This window comes from Myxine glutinosa, chromosome 5 (genome assembly GCF_964187855.1).
Source record: "Myxine glutinosa chromosome 5, kmMyxGlut1.1, whole genome shotgun sequence".
Lineage (NCBI taxonomy): Eukaryota > Metazoa > Chordata > Myxini > Myxiniformes > Myxinidae > Myxine > Myxine glutinosa.
This window is the reverse complement of record NC_136265.1, coordinates 176,046,348-176,069,192: the sequence shown is the minus strand read 5'-3', so window position 1 is coordinate 176,069,192 and position 22,845 is coordinate 176,046,348. Positions and strand designations below refer to the sequence as shown.

The following is a 22,845-nucleotide window of genomic DNA, read 5'->3' as shown; positions in this document are numbered from 1 at the left end:
AGTAACAGGTTTTTCAAAATTTGATTTTGTTTCAGTTATTAGTTGTTAAACAATAGATTGAATGTTTTTTTTTTCCTGCCGTGGTCAGGCTTCTGTCTTTATGGAACTTAAAGATGGTCTGCACTGGCATAGTGGTCTTGGAGGATCTATGCTGATATACCCTGTCACACAGGTTGGCCATGTCACTAAGCAGGTACATTGTGGCACTACCCCTAGATCCTCATAGCTTGTGTGAATGTGGCTTCTTGGAGTGGTGGTGCCATGTATAATGTGCTTTGGAAGGAGCACGTTATCATCGTTATTATTTTATAAATTTCTTCCCCAGCCTCAACATGATCTGCAGGGAAACTGCATGTGATAAGTCTTTCAGAATTCTGATGCTATTATAACAACACCAAATAAGTCAGATGACTTGTCCGATTTGCAGTCAAAGGAATAAAATTTGCTTTATTTCTCTTCAATTGTTATTGACCGCTGTGTGATTTCCAAATAACTATTGCCAGAAAATTCTGGAAAAGCCCAGCAAAGCAGCAAAGCGCCCCAAAAGCTCAGCATCCCGATGGCATATCTCACCCATATAATAACGAGAAACACCAGCTAGCACTTTAAAATATCCCATGCACTGACATCATGACATCATGCAGTCTGCAGCCTCCTCACTCTCTGCAGACCTGGACAAAATCACAGACTGGGCAAACAAGTGGAACATGTCTTTCAATCCTGACAAATATCACACTCTTACGATGTCTCTCCGAAAAGACCGACTGGACAACCCTCCCATCCACTTTCTGAATAATCCTCTCCAAGAAGTTCTGTCACTCAAGCTTTTGGGTCTCACTATCTGCCATGATCTTTCCTGGGAAAACCACATTTCAAATCTGGCCTCCAAAGCCAGTCGCCGACTGGGCATCCTACGTCGTGCGAAGTCCTTCCTTGGCACACCTGAGCTCCTCACCACATACAAGGCTTTCATCCACAGCTCAATGGAATACTGCTCTCCCCTCTGGGCTGGTGCTCCTGCCTCACACCTAGCTCGTCTTCACGCTGTTGAAACCAAAGCATTCAGAATCATTGGAATCTCCTGCGATGAAGCTAACTCCAAGGGCCTCTCACTCACTCACCGCAGGCAGTTTGGTGGTCTTTCCGTCTTCTACCGACTCCTCTCTGGCCTTGCCCCCCCCCCCCCCCAGCTCTCTCTGGGCTCTGTCCCGCAAATATTCCTACAGGTCGCACAAGATCTGGCTGCAACCCTCTTATGGTTAAACTGCCAAAATCAAGACTCTCTGCTCACCTTCACTCCTTCATTCCTCTTTTCTCCCGCCTCTGGAACAAACTCCCTCACTCTCTTCAATCCCACTCCACCCTCCAGGTCTTTAAAACAGCTGTTCACCACCATCTCTTATCTTCCCCCATCCAAAACCTTGATCTTTTCTATCCCCGCTAATTTCACCCCAATTCCACTTTTTTGAAATACCAACTTCTGTCCTGGAAGTCCTTGGTGTTCTTGTGTTTTATACTTCTCCCACCCCCCCCCCCCCCCCCCTTCCAACGCCTCCTCCCCCAAAGCCCTCTCCCTCCCACACATCTCCCTGCTCTTAAATGTTGTGTGCTCTCAAGTGTTTGTGTGCTTCCCTTTCTCTTGTCTTCCGCTCCCTCTTTTTATATATTTTGTTTGTCTGGTTGATTTGTTTGTGAAGTAAATGTCAGCTCTTTCACGAACCTCGATTCAGTATACACAAAAAAAATAGCCCTCTTGATGTCCTGCTTTGATAATGTTTCCATATAGGAACTAAAAAAATTGCCTTTTCCAAAGATGCCAATATTATTAAATTTCTGCACTTTCTTTTGAATAACTTGATTGCGAGGTCATATTTGCTGATTACAAAGGCAATGCACTCTAAACAAAACCGCTTGGACACATATAAACACATATTCTTCTTGGTTTCGTTTATTCCTTTAATGTGTGAGATCTTTTTTACCTATTGGTGTGTTGTAAAAGCTTAATCCCGTCTTGAGTAGGAAAGTTTTGAATCTATCCATTGATGTTTGGAAATTCATTTGTTGAATCAAGTAAAGGCAAGTAATCGAACTTGTACGTTTACTTTTGTGGAGTTTTTCTGCATTGGAATTTATTCTGAGTGACACTGTTATTATCACTTGCAGCGAGTGACGTCGGAATCCGCAAGCAGTGGTTCATCCCGATATCGCTCGCAGTGGGCCAGCCTTGCGACTACACCAAACGAGGTATCTCCAAGCTTCCCGCCAAGTGTGGAGACCATGCACGATTCTTCAATGACATCCTCCACTGCAGGTGGTGCCACAACTCAGATTGCCATTCAAAAATTTCTTTGTGCAGACTCTTCACCCAGCGTATTTGCTGACTTTTGTCCAATGTTATTGAGAATTTGCTTACAAGTGTATGCAGCCTTTCTAACCTCAACATATACTACTCCTTTATTCTTTCCAATCTTCATCATTTATATCCAGGTCTGGTGTTGGCTTAATGGTTAAGGTGGCTGGCTTGAGATCTTAGGGTCCTGAGTTTGAGCCCCTGTTGAGCCGTTGAAATAACACCAGGTGGGTTGACTCAGCCTTTCATTTTTCTGAGGTAGACAAAATGAGTACCATTTGACTGGTAATGTGGGGAATTGCATCAGCGGCCCAGCTGTGCCCCCAGAAAACGATGCTGCCAAGCAGCCGCAGGCTGCATGCAAACCACCGCCACCACCACCATCATTTATATACTTGGTATTTGTTTGTTAATATGTAAGTATCCGACAAATAATGACGTAAAAGTAAGTTAAGTTGATCAACCATTGATTTCAATATTATCAATATGCTTAACTATATTTTATTCTAGCTCTGAATGTTTTGTTCTTTTGCTTTTTGTCTGTTGCCCTTTCCTGTTCATCTCTGCTCCATTGCTGGCACTTTGATTTTCACCTTGAATGTTTTGATTTAAAGTTTTCTTGAGACAACTGTGCAATTCAGGGATCCAGAAGAGCCAGCCTCGGAATCATAAAACTTGCTTGGAATGCTGTAAAATAGTTTCCAATGTCCACACGTTGGTTTATCCATTTTTGTTGCCAGTTTGGTTGTTTGCAAATAAGTTAGCCATGCTGTTGCAACACATCTTGACAGTTTTTTTTTAATTTAAAAAAAAAAATTTGAGAAGCTTTTACAAAATAACTTGTAAGGACATTGGGCGACATGAGTGCACCTTTCCATGAATTAAACGCATTGGCAGACAATGGGCGAACCAACTTGGTAACCGGCAGTGGGCGGCAACTTTTTGAGGCAGTGGTTTGCTGGGCTGTATTTTGTTCTTTCAAACTAGAGATTACGTTTGCCAGAAAACAACATTGGCTTTGACACTCGCTCATACCAGAAAATGTTTGCATTGTATTATTTTCTTTGCTTCTGGAAACTACTATGCAGCGCACAATCGTATTAACTAAGAACTTGACGAAGAAGCGCATCAATAACTGAGTGTGTTGCATTGTATGCATAAGCATTTGATTAAAGGTGTACCGCTTGATGCATGCAAGTCTGTCTTGACAAAACAATGAGCCCAGCTGTAATATGTTAAAGAAAATACTTTTGTAAATTCAACACATGGTATGCTGGTAAACGGATGGAAAAAACTGAAGTGCATTTAAAAATGTCTTGTGGATCGGACAAACTGCCTGCATTCAATGTAAAATCTGCCCACGTGCCGTCTTTTGCATGCGTACCATTGGTTACTAACCTCTGGTATGTGTGATTTGAACTTGGGATCTCCCTGCAGCCTGAGCTATGCCCTCAGATGGGAATCCTAAACAGACCAATCCTCCAGCATTTTCGTCTCAATGGAAACTGTACTGGGATAAAATTACATTGTTAAGAATCGTTCCTTGACTTTGTTGTGATCTATAAGTTGCTTTCTTTTCTCACATGTAGATGGTGTTGGTGAATCAGCATTTGCAATTTCAGGTGCACTGATTGAAGCACAATTGTCAGCTGTGCACATGGACAGGAAACGCCGAGCACTACCAACAATTCCAGTTTCAGCTGAGAGACTGGGTGGTGATGGTGTTACAATGAGCAGCACCAATACCTTTTCTAACACGAGCATAGGTCCAAGCAGGTTAGGTGAATGCAATGACGAAATAAAAAAGTCAGACTCGCCAACCATGCCATCCACAGGCGGCTGGGAGTCTTGGGAGATAAACATACGACCTATAGAGTCAGACAATCTTTCCCCATCTATTTGCACGAAAGGAAAAGACCAACGGTCAGGGGAGACAAACAGAAGATCTCCACCACTTAGCACTGTTGATGTCACTGCCGGATACAGTGAATCAAAAAAAGTTCATTCAGCGACATCAAATGTCACAGCACTAGAAGAAGGCAAGGTGTTAAAACAAGATGCATTTTCCATTGATAGAAAACACACTGAAGTTGCAAAGCCTTTGAAGGCACTACCTGGACTTATGGCAGTGAAGGCTTCACTTGAAGAAGAGGCATTTGGGCGACCACGGAGCGCATCTGAGAGTTTGCCTGGCAAGTTAGAAGGGCGAATGAAGCATACTGGCCGGACACTAGTGCGTCAAGGCAGCTTTACAAAAGAGCGGCCGAGTGGTCAGTTTTCAATCGATGTCCTGCCACACATCAGCTCTTCGAATATTTCAGGCCCAAGCACTGAAGGTGAAGGGTCCATGCAAGAAATGGGAGCTTCTAAGGTGACTGCCATGAAAGCAACTGAAGTTCTCACAAGTGAACAGTTTGAGGGAGCTTACATGCATGAAACACCAGGAAGGATATTTGGACAAACACTTGCTTTGGAAACTGAACCATCTGAAGATGTCCAGGACACAAGTGAAAGTAGTGCTAAAGAGTGGAGTACATCATATGGACATCGCCGTAGTAATTCGGCCAGCACAGAGTATAGCGCCGATACCTCTCTTCTACTCCGTGACACTGAGGCTGTGATGGCCGCCCTTGAAGCAAAGCTGGGTGTTCCTGGTTGTGGAACTGAGCCTCTCAGCCCAGGCTGTTCAGTTTCTCCTGAATCAGACATTGATACATCGAGTACAGTAAGTCTAGCAAATGGAGAAAGTCGGAAGAGGTCTCTTCACAAGACAGGGAAAAAAGACATGAATTCGATCACCGCCTGTGAAAAGCTTGTTGAGCTGCGGAAATCTCGGTTCTCAGATCCTGGTGAACGGTTGGAGACGTATAGGCGAACCCGCCTCCTACCTGAGCAAAGCCAAATGGGTGTTGCAGATTGGACAACAGATGAAGACAAACCTACTCGAAGAAAAGTATCTGGTACTTCTGAAGCCCGAGACCATGGTTCACGAAGTCCCGGGTTAACATCTACAGATGACCTCATGAAAACAAAGCTGAGCAGTGGACGCCGAGCTTCTGGGCCTTCAAAAGTAATGAGTGTAGGTAGTAATGCTGCCACTACAACTGCATCCAAGCCTCGGCCCACACGGACATCCATGCTACGGCGAGCACGCCTAGGAGATGTCTCTGATAATGAATCAGCAGATATGGACAGAGCATCAGTAACATCAGACATCTCTACAACTAGCTCCACTGGTCAGAAAACGGCATCAACAGGCTTGGCAGCCCCATCAACTGCAGCAGCACGTTCAAAGACAATGTCCCGCATTGACATTCTATCTCAACCACGACGGCCTCGAAACCCATCGGCCTCCCGCAGTGACACAGAAACCATTTCTGGCAGGTCAGCAGCACGAAGTAGCTTTTCAGCTCGTGGTGTTGAAGCTGGAAAGGCAGGTGGGCCTCCTCTCAAAGGACATGGAGCCTTAGGCCTTGCCAGGGGGCGGACAGGCAGCGATGCTCGAGAGCCCCGTAGCCGGTCAAGTAGCTCGACACACAGCTCCCCTTCAGGTAAACCTTTGAATTTGCATTAATGTTCTGAATTTATTTTTTTTGTCACGTGCAGGGCCTGTGGGCTAATAGTTATTATTTGTGAATGATAAAGGGAGAGACTTTTGTGGCACCTTTTTCCATTATTCAAATATTGAATATCGATCTCAATGTAGTTGGATTTTTGTGGGCTTCTTCAGGTTTTTTTTCCTGTTTGACCAAATGAGTAAAGCGTAATGCTTCCTGCTGATTAACTACTGTCACTTGACTTCCATTTGTGCAGGAGTACAGGACTTGTTTGATACGCAGGAGGTTTAAAAAGTCATTGGTCTAACCTACCGACAGAATCACCCAAGTGGAGATACACCTATATAATTAGAAAGACTGGACCCAAGATAGACCAACCAGACTGATATGGCAATGGGCAGGACATGATGTTCAACGGAAGACACCTGAGGGACAAAAAGACCAACAGAATGTGCACCTCGAGATGGAAAACAAAAATGGAAACAACTTTTGTTGTACACTGAAGGGAAAACTTATAGGGACGGTATGATGATTGTGAATATGACAGCTCCAAAGATGTATTTGACTTCACATAGCAGTTAGCACCACCATTGTGGCTGTAGTATAGAAATTGTGGATGGAGTCACACGAACTGTCCAACCAATGGGTGGAACTCAGACACATGGCTCATTTTATATTATAGATTATTCAATACTCCACGAACAGAGTTTTATCCTTTTTCCTGTGATTCAAATCGAAATTCGAAATTTCCTGTGATTCAAATCCCAAATCTGTAATCGCAAATAAATTTTACCCATTTGAGCAAGTACATTTGTTTGTTTTAAAAAAGTGTTTTTGAGAGGTTCAAAGAATGATTTAGATGCGATTTCGCAGCCATTCTCCTCACATCCATGCAAAAAGTGTACGGAAAGCTTTTTCAACAGCTGCGACAGCTGATTGCTCAGTGCAATGATGGTATGATATTTGACTTTGGCCACACTGTCTACAGTTTGCAGTGCAGCTTTACAGGCACGTGTGTCCCTGCAATAGAAAAGGATTGGAGAAAATTACTGGAGTCGCACTTCGAGGAAGGATCATATTTGCTTACCTCACTTGCTCCATTGTTTCTCACTTTATCCATTCCACTTCCATAAGTGCTAACCATTTGCATGTTCTTCCCTCCTTATTTGCACCCTGGAGATATTTTTTTCTGCTTGAGTTTTTCTCACGATACCTCTCTTTTAATATTGCTTCCCCCCTTTTTTTGCCCATTGCTTTTTGCTCCTCACCATCATTCTCAGGCTCTCACTGGCGCCATCGCTTGGCAGATTACACATCCACCTCTGAGGACGAGGTTGCTTCAAGCCTTGCAAGGGGTGGCCCCAGGGCCCCCTTCCGTTATCGATCATCTGGTGCCTTGGCTCCCACTTGTGTTCAACCTCTTCCCCCAATCCCCACACCACCATCGTCACTTCCAGGACGTCCATCCTGCAGTGCCACCCCCACTGGAAGACCGCCTTTGCATGGTTCTCCACGCCAACCCGGTACACCCACTCGACGCATTTCAACAGGGTCTGATGCTGGTGGACCTACGAAAGCTTCAGCAAAAAGTGATGATGAATACCTTCGGCACTGGACAGTGCATAGTGAGGAGATAGCGAGGTAAGGACATTGGAAGTTCCTTTGTGTTGAATTTTGCTCCTGTAGTTGCAATTTTGAAATCTCCTCTATGCTTTTCATTTCTTTTTAATCCCACCTTTGATTCGTTTATTTATTTTGACATTATCTAAACCTTTATCTAAAACCGGATACTACAAACAGGTTGAGGACAATTAGCAATGTGGTAAAACTATTTTGAATGCTTGGATTGGCCTGATAGTTGTTCCTATTTGAAAAAAATGGCTCATTCACCTCCGGTTTGGGGTTTACTGCACTTGAACGTCAGATCGGCAGTTCCTCCATCCAGTTCATCAAAGCTAAGTTTCCCGGACCAGATACGTTGTGTTTTACAGTCTTATTTTGGTTCCTGTTTTTCTGATTGTGTTTTCATCAAATTTTCTGTGCCAACTGTGTTGAATCATCAAGTCTGTGGCGCTGGTAAAGACCGGCCTTCTCATAATGGGCAGGGTGAGTCGGGCTGTTGCTTCTGCCTCCATTTTTGATCGCATGCGCTTCGTTTTTTGCTCCTTTTATTCCAGGTATTGTTACTTCTGATCTCCCAGCTTAATCGTTTTCCTCTCATTGCTCCAAAAAAATACAAACAACAAGAACCTCTTCTTCACTCCAAAAAATCCCCAAAATAACAAAATAATAAACCGAACTCAATCTCCCGTACACATTTACTCCTTCACTCCCTGACCCTTCTCCTTTTCAATATCTCCAAACTGAATCTTTGCTGAATGAAATTTTTCTTCCTTTAAAAGCAAGTAACAACATTAAGAAAATGCTTCAAAAATGTATTTCAAAATGCCTTGCTCTCCTTACTACTCCATCAGGAACAACACATCCATTCTTCTTCCTCATCAAAATCTCTGTTTTCTTTTTCACAAGGCTTATTTCCTAAAACATCTTCACTCCTAAACGCTTTGTTTATCCAGCCTCTTCTTGCACCTACAACCCCATTTTCCTCCATTCTTTCAACCAAAAACATTTTTACCACCTCGGCCACAAAATCTATCGATGTTAATCCTGAGACATCCATTTTGCAGAAATTGTGTGCACATGGAAATAAATTTCCCTTCACGTCCATCATGGTGTGTAACCCCTCCACCCCCAATCTGCTTCCCTTCGTCCGTTCCCATCTCTGCTTCCACCTCGTCCCGCCACCTCTTGGCCTCCCCCTACTCCTCACCCTCACGGTTTTCCCTCTCCCCTCACCCTCACAGTCGCTCCCCGACCCTTCACCTCTCGACCTCCCTCTCCCCAGCCCCATATCCCCCAGTCCCGCAACCTCCACTTCCCGCCCCAGCTTCACTGCAGCCCCACACTCCTCCTTGCCCCTTTTTACATTCCTGCACCCTGCCAGCAGCTCTTCCTTCACTGTCCCTAACTGTGTGGGCCTCAAACATCTGAGGGCTCCACTCCAACTGGATAGATTTCTCAATTAAGGCCACTGCCAATAAACCAGGCATCATTTGTTTAACAGAATCTTTCCTCCCACAGGACGTGCTTGACTCCTTGGTGTCTCTCCCTGACTATTGTCTTCTCCTATATGATTGACTTCAACCCCGTTCTGATGCCGGAGTTGCACTGTACATCGAGAACTCCATTTCTCACTCTCCATGTACTGCTCTTACACCTCCCAAACGCCAGGAGTACCGCTGTCTGGCTGTGACTTCCCCTCCACTCCCACCTCATATTTGTCTGTTGTACCGTCCCACAAACAGTGAGGACTCCATCTGCATCTCTGTCCTCTCAAGGATGACCTGGACCTCGTGTGTTGATTTCACTTATCACTGGCATGCAAATTGGCTGGATGTTGGTACATCTCTCACCAACCATGGCACTTCTGCATAGGACTTCTGTGACACTATGGGACTTACTCTATCTGTAGAATTCCCACTCATATTTCTGTCAATGGCAAATCCTCCCTTCTGGGTTTGGTTATTGATAAGGGATAATTCACCTACTGTTCACGAAAGACTGTTGGATCTTTAATTTTCATCCACTAGTGCTGGCAGATGGATGGTCTGGCTTGACATCCTTCCATTGGATGGAGCACACATTCGGACATCACTCTGCATATGAAACATAAGTGTGAGATTCATAGCTGGTTGGAGACTCAAACCCAGGAAATACAGCCCAAAGGTGAGTGTGGATACCTCTAAGTTATCTTGCCAGCCCTGCTGGAGCAAATTATAAACTGAACCTCAAATATATTTGATTTTAGAACTATGTTTACACATTTTTATTCATTTATTATTTGTGAAATCAAAGATTCGCAGGCATTGTGGTTGTTCTTGTCTGTTATTCTGTCTGTCTGTCGTTTATTTGTTTGGATGTCTATTACCTACAGGTCATATTTTTGCTCCAATCTTCACATATATTCATATATCCCGCGTTTGATACGTGGGCTGAGTGCTTAATTTTCTCACATATGTATATGTATGTATATATGTATGTATGTATGTATGTGTGTATGTGTGTATATATGTATGAACCACCTTTAGAGGCCATTATTCCCCGCAAGGCAGGGGTTGGCCTTTTTCGGGCACCTTGGTCCCCTTTTTGAAGCAATGTGTTATGGCCGGATGCCCTTCCTGCCGCCAACCCTGTTAGTCGCCTCTTGCGACACACAGGGAATTACCAGTGAACTGGTACTCAATTTGCCGACCTCGGAAGGATGACAGGCTGAGTCAACCTCCCTGGTGTTAATTTAGCGATCAACCAGGATTTGAACCCAGGATCCTAGGATCCCAATCCGGCACCCTAACCGCAAAGCCAACACCAGGCTTTTATTTATATATATATATAAATATATATATATATTTTTTTAGAAACAGGAATCAAATTCCTGCGAGGGGCTACAAGTGAAAAAATTCTGACTCAATACGGGGCTCGAACCACGGACCTCCATTGATTACGCGTCAACAGCCCACTGCGCTATTGAGCCAGCTGTAATCTCCTCAGAACTTTTCCACACTTAACACTGCGTGCTTTATAATGGCCGATGTCTTACGTGCCTGCTAGGCAGATCCCGAATGTGAGCGTAAGTATATGTATGCGTATGTATGTGTGTATATGCAGAAGTGCATTGAAGATTAACTCAATTTTTTAAAAACAGGAATCAAATTCCTGCAAGGGGCTAAGTGTGAAAAAATTCTGACAATACGGGGCTCGTAACAGTAACAGACTTTTTACCTAACGGGACCTCTGACCTTTGACATCTTGACCCCATAATGTAATCCATTTATCTTTTCATCATTATACATACCTGCACCACATCTATTTGACTTGGATCCCTTCAGCCATTCAAGTTATTGCAGTAACGAAAAACTATCACGGACAGACGGACAACACGAAAACATAATGCCTCCGGGGCTGGTGTTGGCTTAGCGGTTAGGGTGCCGGATTGGGATCCTAGGATACTGGGTTCAAATCCTGGTTGTATATATTATATGTATACATATATATATATACATATAATATATACAGTCACGTGAAAAAGTAAGTACACCCCATGTAAAGTTTTGACTTTTTCAACATATTTCAACATACAGCTATTTGATCTTCATTTCAACAATATTGAGAGATAAAGGTGATATAATATAACAAATATCATGAAACATTTACATTTTGTAGGCCATTGTATAATTTAAATAAACACAAATGCAAATTTCACATGTGGAAAAAGTAAGTACACCCTTGGCTCTCATAGGTGGTATTGCCCCCTTTGGCAGAAACAACCTCAAGTCGGCGTTTCTTATAACTGTCTACCAGTCTCTGACATCGACTGGGAGAAATTTTTGCCCACTCCTCCATGCAGCATTCTTTCAGCTGTGCGATGTTTGAGGGGTTTCTTGCATGCACAGCTCGTTTCAAATCCCCCCACAACATCTCGATGGGATTTAGATCCGGGCTTTGACTTGGCCATTCCAGAACCCTCTATTTCTTTCTTTTCAGCCATTCCTTGGTGGATTTACTGGTATGTTTAGGGTCATTGTCATGTTGCAAGGTCCACCTTCGGTTGAGCTAAAACTTTCGAACAGATGGCCTCACATTATCCTCAAGCACCCTCTGGACTCTGGTGCAATGAAGAATTCATAGTGGATTCTCTGATGGTGAGCTGCACAAGCTCTGATGCAGCAAAGCTGCCCCAAACCATAATATTTCCACCACCATGCTTTACAGTTGGTATCAGGTTCTTGTGGTCAAATGCTGTCTTTGGTTGTCGCCAAACATGTCTTCTGGTACTGTGGCCAAATAGCTCTACCTTTAACTCATCTATCCAGAGCACATTGTTCCAGAAGTGCTGGTCTTTGCCTAGGTGTTCATTGGCAAACTTTAGTCTTACCCTGATGTTCTTTCTGGACAGCAAAGGTTTTTTCCTAGCACACCTCCCATGTAGATCAAATTTGTGCAGCCTCTTTCTAATGTTGGACTCGTGCACTTTGACATCAACAGTGGAAAGAGCTACCTGTAGGTCCCGTGATGACATTCTGGCGTTCTTAGAGACTTCTTTGAGCATCTTGCAGTCTGCTCTCGGGCTGAACTTGCTGGGGCGGCCTGGCCTGAACAAGTTGGCAGGTGTTTGGAATCTTCTCCATTTGTAGATGATCTTCTGGACAGTCGAATGATTGATTTCAAATTGTTTGGAGATCTTTTTAAATCCCTTCCCAGACTCATAGGCATCTATAACCTTCTTTCTGAAGGCCTCAGAGAGCTCTTTTGATCTAGGCATGGTGACACCGCACACTTCCACAACAAAGAGCAAACCAAACGAAATGTCTGAGGTTTAAATAAGACAGGTTCGTCCAAGATCCTCTCTAACGATGTTCTAATCATTTGCACCTGAGCTGGTGCACCTGATTCTAATTTTAGTATTTGAAGTAGTGATAAATGTAGGGGTGTAATTACTTTTTCCACATGCGAAATTTGCATTTATGTTTATTTAAATTATACAATGGATGACAAAATGTAAATGTTTCATGATATTTGTTGTATTATATCACCTTTATCTATCAATATTGTTGAAATGAAGATCAAATAGCTGTACAGCAATACCCCGTTTTACGCCATTTCAACCTACGTCGAATCCGACTTTACGCCACTCTTCTAGAGTAAATTTCAGTTCAGCGAACGTCATTATGTGCGACTTTACGTCACTCCTACATCATAATAGGAGGACGTGAAAAAAAAATTTCAGCGCTCCTATCTCCGCTGCACTCTTCGTCAGGCTGTCGATGCAACGTCGGAGGAGGAAGGCATCAACATCCGGCAGTTTTGGAAAAACTATAACATCTACCAGGCAGTGCTTAACATCAATGCTGCATGGTTGGAGGTTACGCAGTCGGCGATGAATGGGGTGTGGAAGCGTTTGTGCCCCCACCTTGTTAATGATTTCACGGGGTTTGATGCGCCAGTCAAGGCTGTGTCTAAAAACTTGGTTTCCCTCATCGCTGACCTGGAGATGGAGTTGGAGGAGGAGGATTTTGACGGTTTGATCGAGGCAGACAAGCAGCCTTTAACTAATGAGGACTTAATGGCGTTGAAGGAAGCGCGCCGCGAAGAGGATGAGCTTCCAGAACCAGAGCCAAGGAAATTCACCGTAGCCGAAATGCAGAAAGGTTTTATCACCTTTGGAAAATATCACCTTTTGGAAAGGAATAGACACTCTCCAAGTGTCTTGCAATATTTGAGGCACAAGACCCAAATGCCGAGCGTTTCGCAAAAATGATGAATGGCACCAGCGACCTTTTTCTCCCTTACAAGACCATCTTAACTGAGAAGAAGAAGCGCACAATTCAAGGGACTTTGGATCAGTTCCTACTTAATGTCGAGAAACGCAAGGCCTCTACTAGTTTTGATGAGTCGCCGAAGAAGCCCCGCATATAGTGTTCATTACTCTTTTAAAAATATGGCTAAAATGTGTTTTTTGTGTTGAGAAGAGACGCCAAGTTTAAGGTGAATAACATAATTTTATTAATTTTATTTATTATTCTTTACAAATTCATTTATTAATTGTGTTCATTACTCATTAAAAAATATGACTAAAATGTGTTTTTAGTGTTCTTTAAGGTTTAGCGATAGTTATATACTTTTGCGAGTTGTTTACTCTATTTTTACAGTTTTTGTCTTCATTTTAAGGCATTTTTAAGGCATTACGCCCGGTTTACGTCAAAAACCGAGTTACGTCACGGCTTATGGAACCAATTCATGACGTAGGCCGGGGTATTGCTGTATATTGAAATATGTTGAAAAAGTCAAAACTTTACATGGGGTGTACTTACTCTTTCACATGACTGTATATATATATATATTTATATGTATTATAATAATAATAATAATAATAAATAATTACCGAAAAACATGGGTGGTCGGTGAAGCCTTGGTTGGCCCACGTGAGTATCTATATAATAATAGCGTCAGGACTCGACTTTGTTATCCCTTTTACGCCGCACCCAGTGACCCGATGCCCACAGCACTAATGGATTTACGATCTACGAACCGCGCTCTTTGTTTATCACGTACAGCCATACTCAAAAAATCTGAATTATCCGACGTTGGGGCCCAAAAGCATCCGATTAACTGCCGATACGACGCCATCTTACGACGCCATCGTATTGGCGTCTGCTGGGCGATGGCGAAGCAAGCCGTCCGCTGATTGGACAGGCGAAGGCGAAAACAAGCCTTCCACTGAGTGGACAATCCAGAGCATGCATTTGTGCCGGTGTCGGCGATCGTTGTTCATATGCGCACTCTTCATTCTTATCTTTCTTCCTAACTCTTACTCAGACAAGCAAATCCCCTATGCCATCCATAATGGTACACTCTATCCATACACCACATCCTCCCTTCCGTGGATGTTTCACGGGTTTCGGCTAGTATCTATTAATTACGTATTGCTTGAATGTGGGTTGGACCATGAGGACATCTATTAATTACCTACTATTCGATGGTACCTCTTCGACCTTTTGGACCCAAAATAGCAGCATAGCTACCCTCCCTTACACATACTTGCTGAAAAAGGTATAGCCTGTATATTGCAAGAAGGCTCTATAGATCTCCCCTCTGGGCTGGTGCTCCTGCCTCACACCTAGCTCGTCTTCACGTTGTTCAAACCAAAGCTTTCAGAATCATTGGAATCTCCCGCGATGACTCCGAGGGCCTTTCACTCACTCACCGCAGGCAGGTAGGTGGTCTTTCTGTCTTCTACCGACTCCTATCCAGCCTAGCCCCCCCAGCTCTATCTGTGCTCTGTCCCCCAAATATTCCTACAGGTCGTACAAGATCTGCCAGTAACCCTCTTCTGGTGAAATTGCCAAAATCAAGACTCTCTGCTCACTCCTTCATTCCTCTTTACTCCCGCCTCTTAAACAAACTCCCTCACTCTCTTCAATCCCACTCCTCCCTCCAGGTCTTTAAAACAGCTGTTCACCACCATCTCTTATCTTCCCCCATCCAAAACCTTGATCTCTTCTACCCCCGTTAATTCACCCCAGATCCACTTTTTTTTGAAATACCGACTTTTTTCTCCCCCCCCCCCCCCCCCCACCCTCCCCCGCCCGCCTTCCCCTGCCTCCTCCCCAAAAGCCCCCTCCCTCCCACAGATCTTCCATTGTCCCTGTTCTCTGCTGTTGTACTTGTGTGCTTCCCTCTCTCTCCCCATCTTGTCTCCCGCTCCTTTTTTTGTATGTTTTGTGTGTCTGTTTGTTGTTTTTTTTTTTGTGATTGATGGTAGCTCTTACATGAGCCTCGATCTTGTATACAAAAAAAAAAAAAAAATGACACTAGAGCTCAGATGACAGCAGAGACAGGTGATCATCCTCTCTTAGAGTGAGGACATTTCAGGCACCCACCTGAAGGGACCACCTCAGGTTAACCTGAGGAGACTGCTGTCTGTTGGATGACACCTCAGTACCACCCTGACACACACCACCACAAGCTGACCCAGCAGGGTTTCCCCATGGTTCCCTCCCATAATCAAATAATGGGAGTCCTGAAGGCTTTTCCCGATAATGATCTATCATGTGTTTTACATGATTGATTGTTATGCATAACAAATTTGGTTGAAAAAAATTCTAATTGAGGCATAATAGGTGTTTTACATGTTTTGGATGGCCTTGCCCTTGACCTTTGACTAATCTTGACCAAGTTTTACTTTTTGTCAGGTCAGGCCAGATCAGATCTGTGGCTTGCTGCAGGTATCATGTAAACTTGTAATAACCTGTTTCATGATTGGTTTGTCGGTGACTAAACCGACTCCCCCACCAGGTTTCCTGGTGAGGAGGGTGTATGGTTATGGACACCCAGCAAGATTAAAAACAAAACCTGTTAAAGGGAGGAGGAGCTCCTCGTGAGGCAACTGCCATCCATATCTGGTGCCCAAACTGTATTGCGGACGTCCTTCTGCAGTTGGGTACCTCTTTCCTGGAGGTTGGTGGCAGGATTTGCACTCCTGCCACCATAAACACTTCATTCTGCAACATACACAAAAAAATCCAAATAAAACTAGAATAACCCCATTCTGTGTGAGTACCTTGCCCCTGCCTTTGCCCTTGTTCCGACATCTGGTGAGCTGCCCTGCGAACGTACCATGTCATATTATCATATGCTGTTATATGTCCAAAAAGAGCAGCTATTTTTGACTGGCAGTGAATAAAGTCGCACTATTCTTCATAGGATCAAATAACAAGATTCACATGGCCTGGAGCAGCAGCATTAAACAGACTGAATGGTATTTCTTTCCCCACCAGGATTAGCAAAGATCTTGCCAAAGATCTTGCTATCTTAGCAAGGGAGATCCACAGTGTGACTGGCGATCCTGAGATGGGAAGCTCATCAGGCACAGCAGGCAGCACGACAGTCTCCACGCCAGGGTCCTCCATTGACGCCCGTGAGGAGGTGGGCCATTGAGATTGCCCGGGACGGTGATTCCTTCCTGCTTCGACCTTGAACCTGATTCTCTCTGTTCATCACTCGACTTACTCAAACCAAATGACTGCTTGAACTAACCTTTCTGTTAAAAATTAGCCTGTCTTATTTATTTTATTTTATTGTTTCCTGCGGCTGCCTTAATGAAGGCATTAAAAATGGCAGATTGCCATGTGAATATTTAGAAATATGTTACATTGTGATGAACTCTCATACTTTCCTTTATTCCAAGCATAAATGCATGCACATCTACATCTACATTGAGTTGAATGTTTTAACATCACACTGGAAAACAGTTCCTCTTTGTTTGACTTTGGTGACGACTCCTCTTTGTTTCATCTTCATAGATCACATTTCTTGCCTTTTTACCTGTTGTCTTCCTTATTGTCCTCTTGTCTTTTCATGTTTCAAACCTGCTGATATGTTTTGTTCTAATGTGACTTGAACATGATCTGCTTTTTCAATTGTGAACTCTTCCTTTATAGTGTGTGATTTTTCTTTTATTTCCCTAACATGTTTCTCTTCTGTTTTTGAAATTATATTTTACTCTGTTCATGCTTATAAAAAAAAACTTCAACATTGTATAGTTAATCATTTCACAGGGTGTAAGTAATAAGGATTATCGTAAGAATGGAAATAAATAATTAAACTTGGAAAAAAATGTGGAGCCTCTGGCCGACCCTCTGCTGTTCGCCCCACCCCTGTTCTTCACCCCGTGCTAGCTCTTTCCTCATATCTATGACGAGAGCCTCAACTTTAAGAAAGTGCCACCCCTTGGTGATAGTGATGACATCAGGGGTCAGGGAGGGTCAGAGGGCAAAGAACACATCCCTGCCATCATCAGAATGAAGACGTGGAGTAGAGATGAGGTTGTGGAGTCATCATATAAACATGCCACAATTTGGGTTCATATCTTATTTTCATTTTTTATTATTTATTTATTTTAAACATGTTTATCTTCAGTCTCATACTTTTTGCTGCTTTTATGGCCGTGGCTTAATCCCCCCATCCCCTATCCCTCCCTTTCCCCCATTTCACAATATTTTTATTTTGCAGTTTTGGTTCTTAATTTAATCAACGAAATATAAGTTTTTGGGGATTTATTTTTGGCATTGTTATTCTATAAGCACATTTAATTTCTTCTCCACAGATCTACACTCTTTGCACCCTTCTACTCGTTCTTTTCACCTTTCCTACTTGCATCCCCATTTCTGCCTTCTTCATGGTCCTGTTCACCTGATCGACCATCTGTTGCCTGCCCCACACCACCTTTGAAAGCAAAACTTTTTTGGTGAGCTGCATCTTTGTTGCTGTGCTCTTAACAGGTAGTGCTGGATGCTTTGCTGCTCACTTCTATCTGCCAGCTCTCGCAAAAGATTCGCCTGGCAACAGATAAAACATCAATAAAGATCCGGTGAGTCAACAAACTGAAATATCTTTGATATGGTTGGCAATTATCATACACAAGCTGTTGTTTTATTTATTTTCCGGTCATTTCTTGCACTTTTTGTTTCCTCTCTTGCTTTGCTATGCAGATATAGTTTGGGAAGGGGTGAGGTATGCAGCTGTTTGTATCAATTATGAAAGATAATAAATATTAAGGATTAGTAGATAAATAAATATGGCACTAACAATTGTAGAAATTTTTAAAAAGCAATTGTGAAAAGACAAGACTTTAAGAGAGATTTTAAAATGGTCATTTGGCGGTGTGGGGTTGTATAAAAAAATGAAACACTATACCCTATCATGCCACAATATGCATGAACATGATTGGCAAAATAACTTGAAATATAAGAGATTAAATTAAAAAGAGAAGCAAGAGATAAAATTAACAATGGAAAAACAAGAGGAAGAATTAAAATTGTAGCTTTGCATGGAATGAAAATAACCAAGCATTAAGATACACGGAACAAGGTTAAAATAAATGGTACAGAAGGGAAGGGGAACCTCACGGCTCCAAACAGTGGAAGTGCAGGACAGTGATGTCATTGCGCAGGTGGCAGATCTGGGTGAAGACGAAGCACAGAGTTGACAAGGGTTGTGTAGCACAGGTGAATGATGTTGGTTTAAGCTGCTCCATAAACGTAGCTGCAATGAATGGTGATAAGGAGCAGTGTGCACGCACAGGTGGCACAAACACTTGTTGAAAGTAAGGCAGTGTTGGAGAGATGGAATCACGGCTAACATCCGACCCAGCTGGGTGGCGGATGAAGGCTTACACTGCTTTTTATCTCCATTGCAGTCTTGCAGGTGGCTACTATAGGAAATTCTGGTCTCAAAGTTGCAAAACAGCATTAAGTATTTTAAAATGTACAGAGGAAGGCGAATATCCATCACCATCATGATAACGGCACCAAATGGTTCAACTCTGCTCTGTGCATGCTGTGAATGATTTGATTGAGTGATTTGCTTCAAAATGCAGGGTTCACCCTGTCCTTGAAACTCCTTGAAATTCCTGAAAAAATGAAGAAGCATTTTCCAGTACTGGAAAGTCCTAAACTAGAGCTTCCAGGGAAGCAGAACTCAACTGAACTGACTGGACAAGTTAACGGACGACAGACGCCGGACGCCGGAGGGTTCAGTATGTGATGAACTCAACTGGACGGTAGTCCAGTTGAGTTAAAAACATATCCAAGTCCTTGAAACTCCTGGACACTGGAGAAAATTGTGCAAATATAAATAATCTACCAGGCCCCGAGTTGGAATTGTTCATTTTGCCAGCCTCTTTAAGAGAACATTACCAATTATAACCTCCAACCATTAAAGCTGCACCAAAATGGTTTCTCTTGTGCAAAATCTGCAATTACGGGCCACTACATGAAACGTGCTTTTATGGAATCGTTTATAAAACAAGAAGGAACCAGATGACAAAAATGGAGAATCCCAGGACAAAAGATGGACGGATGTGAATAAAATTAATGAAACACACTTGTGATCTGATAAATAATCAAAATGGCCATGAGCACACAATAAACGAAGGTGTTTCCTGCGAGCCCTTTTAAAGATACCGGTACCAGAGATTGAAAATGCTCCACCTTGAACATGTCTTCACAGCCCACAGTTGCGGCACACAGTAGAGAGACGAAACATCGAGCAGGCAAAGAGATAGCAGATAAAGCAAAACGGCATGAACTTATGTAGAGCTGCCAGAGACATCAACATGCCATACGTGAAGTGGAGAACATGTGACTGAATAGTTTTACGACATGTTTTTTCATAATAGTTTACTCTAAGAAGATACAGGACGATGAAAATGGAGAATCCCTGGACGAAAGATAGATGGACATGAAAACTGGCAGATAAATAAATAAATGAAACACACTCATGATACAATACAATAATGTAGCAAAAACACAATGCAGGAAATACTCGTAAAATGGCCATTAGCGCACAATAATGGTTGCTCTGCGAGGTATTTTAAAATATACCAGTACCAAGGATCGAAAATGCTCCACCATTAGATCAGCATGCCATAGTTAGAGTGGAGAACATATGACTGAATCGTTTTACGACATGACGTCAGGTCGTGCATACATTCCATAGTGCTGTTGTTGTTGTTTGTAAAGTGGAAGGAAAAGCGAACTTGAGAATGTCAAAGTTTTGCTATTTTAATTCCTTGTGGCTAAAGCACGTCGACTATCTGGATTGGCTCGTGAAGGAGTCCGTTCACAAGGCCAGTTGCAGGGTCTGTGAAAAGACATTCAATGTTGGGAATATGGGGGAAAATGCACTTCACAGTCATGTGAGAGGTGCCAAGCACCAAAGCATGGCCTTACATATGATTGCAAATGACGTGTCTAACTTCCATATTATGGAATTATTTGGCTCCAGGACAGTCATTTACACTTCAGTTTTATTTTGTTTATATTTATTGTCTGTTTGCCTAAATCTAATCCAAACATTGTTTTACACAAGCTTGGTTTATTGACTTTATGAGGTTCCGCCTTTTTTCTGTAAAATATAATTTTCTGTAAACCGTTCTGTTTTTACACGGTCCATCTCGATTTTATGCGGTATTTTACCCCCTGTGTGGGTTGTGTGTACTCAGCCGTGCTGCTGTGGCACAGGTGGTAACTGAGGCATGCAGTACGTACAGTACTGTACTATACCTATCTCTGCATCAACACTACGTTCCATGGAATCGCAATCGATTCCTTTCAGTTTGTTTCCAGTTATTATAATGTTACCCTCTTGGTCGAGGCCAAAAGTGCACCGTGTCATTGGGCAGACACTACAAAAGCACCCCATTTACAAAGCCTCTTGAAACAGAACGTTGACAGCAAATATGTGCTCTATTTGACGAGTTACTGAATAAAAAGATTCAAAAAAAGCAATTGGACTTCCACATAAAACTGTGGGAGAATGATGAAGTTAAGTCCATATATCATGATTCCAAGTTCATTGGACACTGCACAGCTGAAGACATGCACGCTGAATTTCATTCAATTTTGGAAAGCTTGAATCCAAGAAATCTTGTTCCGTTTTCTATGGAATGCCCAAGTGTCAACTGGAAGCTTCATAAGAGTGTACAACTTGAAATGGAAATGAGCTATGGCAAGTCACTCACTGTTAGATGTGGAGAGTTGTAGCCTGCATATTCTCATATTCTTGGTGCATTCCAAACAGGTCTGGAAAACTCTGGTATTTGTATCGCCAAGCTATAATGTGCACGTGTGGGGGTAACCCCATTGAGGCATAATCCACAGGCACGGGACCAGGGGGTCTATTGATGGTATGGGCGTGGCGTGCGCTAGGTTGTTGGAGCTACGCCCCCTTAAGAGGCTGGGAGTGGAAGTGCTGTTGAAATAAAGGAGCTTTGAACAAGCCAAAAAGTGTCTCGCCCGCTCGTTGTCCGCAACTCCTACATTGGTGACCCCGTCTTGCTATCGAACGTTTTCGGAGCTTCAAACGAACATGGCGACAAGCGCAGTTTCGATTAAACTGCCGGAGTTTTGGGAACGACAAGCTGCCGTTTGGTTTGCACAAGCTGAGGCCCAATTCGCCATTCGGAGCATTTCTGCTGACACGAAGTATTATTATGTCGTGTCTGCGCTCAGCGGCTCCACTACGACCAGGGTGGTGAGCCTTCTCCAGGATCCTCCGAAGGGCGGCAAGTACAAGATGCTAAAGGCACTGCTGCTCGAAACCTTCGAGCTCACTGAGGCCGAGCACGCCCACCAGCTCCTTTCTCTACCCGGGCTGGGCGACTCCAAGCCGTCAGGGCTGATGGACCACATGTCTCTCCTGGGCAGCCACCGGCCATGTTTCCTCTTCAAAGAACTGTTCCTGCAACAGCTGCCAGGTCAGGTACGGTCAGCCCTGGCCAACTCGACTGTTAAGGATTTCCGCGCTCTGGCCAGGGAAGCAGACAAGTTTTTCTCCGCCAGACAGCAATGTAGTGCGGCTGCATGGGACCCCGGCCCCGTTGAGCCTACGCCGCTGACAGACACCGTTGCGGCCGCCATTACGGCCCAGCGGCGGAAGGCCCCAGGCTTGTGCTTTTACCACGCAAGGTTTGGGCCCCAGGCCAAGGCATGCCGGCCACCCTGCAGCTTCAGCGAGTCGGGAAACGGGGTGGCCGGCGCTCGTTAACTGCCATGAGCGTCGGCCGTTCGGGCAGTTTGTTGTTCATTTCGGACACCGACTCCGGACGTCATTTCCTCTGTGACATAGGGGCCCAGGTGAGCGTTCTACCTGCGTCAGCATTGGACCGGGAGACACGGCCCCGCCCTGGAAGCCACCAACGGCAGTGCTATTCAGACTTTTGGGAAACGGACCGTGGCACTGTGCTTTGGCGGGCAGCGGTTTACATGGGATTTTTTCACGGCAAGGGTATCCACCCCTTGCTGGGCGCTGATTTCCTCTGTGCCAACGGCCTATTGGTGATGATAAAAATCGGCGGCTCATTAATGCGGAGACATTCAGTTCTCTTCCATGCTCGCTGAGTGGGTCCGCCCCGACGAGGCTTGCTTGCACGCTCTCAACCTCTGATGAGTTCGCCCGCATCCTCACCGAGTTCCCGGCCCTTACACGGCCCACCTTTTCGGCCGTTGTCGTCAGTCACGGAGTGGAGCATCACATTCCGACCACCGGCCCGCCTGTCTACGTCCGGCTCGATGCCTCGACCCAGCGAAACTCGCTATCGCAAAGGCGGAGTTCGACACATTGGAGCGTCTTGGCATCGTGCGACGGTCCGACAGCCCGTGGGCCTCGCCTCTCCACATTGCGCTGAAGCCGGGTGGCGCCCGTGCAGGGATTATCGCCGCCTTAACGACGCCACTACCCCTGACCGCTACCCAATCCTGCACATCCAGGATTTTTCTGCCCGCTTGGCTGGTAAAGATTTTTTTTCTAAGGTGGACCTCG

At 44.1% G+C, this 22,845-nt stretch overlaps 1 protein-coding gene across 4 annotated transcripts in view; it reads left to right on the top strand.

Moving 5' to 3' along the window:
- Nucleotides 1-22,845, top strand: part of LOC137428325 (centrosomal protein of 170 kDa) — a 118,924-nt gene that overhangs the window by 71,019 nt on the left and 25,060 nt on the right. Inside the window, exons 11-17 of one of the 4 annotated variants that reach the window (XM_078779108.1) lie at nucleotides 89-193; nucleotides 2,164-2,311; nucleotides 3,940-5,901; nucleotides 7,188-7,548; nucleotides 16,302-16,449; nucleotides 17,202-17,348; nucleotides 17,805-17,893. In XM_078779108.1, the coding sequence (XP_078635234.1) occupies nucleotides 89-193; nucleotides 2,164-2,311; nucleotides 3,940-5,901; nucleotides 7,188-7,548; nucleotides 16,302-16,449; nucleotides 17,202-17,348; nucleotides 17,805-17,893 (2,960 nt within the window). Of the gene's footprint in view, nucleotides 1-88; nucleotides 194-2,163; nucleotides 2,312-3,939; nucleotides 5,902-7,187; nucleotides 7,549-16,301; nucleotides 17,134-17,201; nucleotides 17,349-17,804; nucleotides 17,894-22,845 lie in introns of those variants that run through there. The other 3 variants (XM_078779109.1, XM_078779110.1, XM_078779111.1) reach the window with 3 other exon arrangements.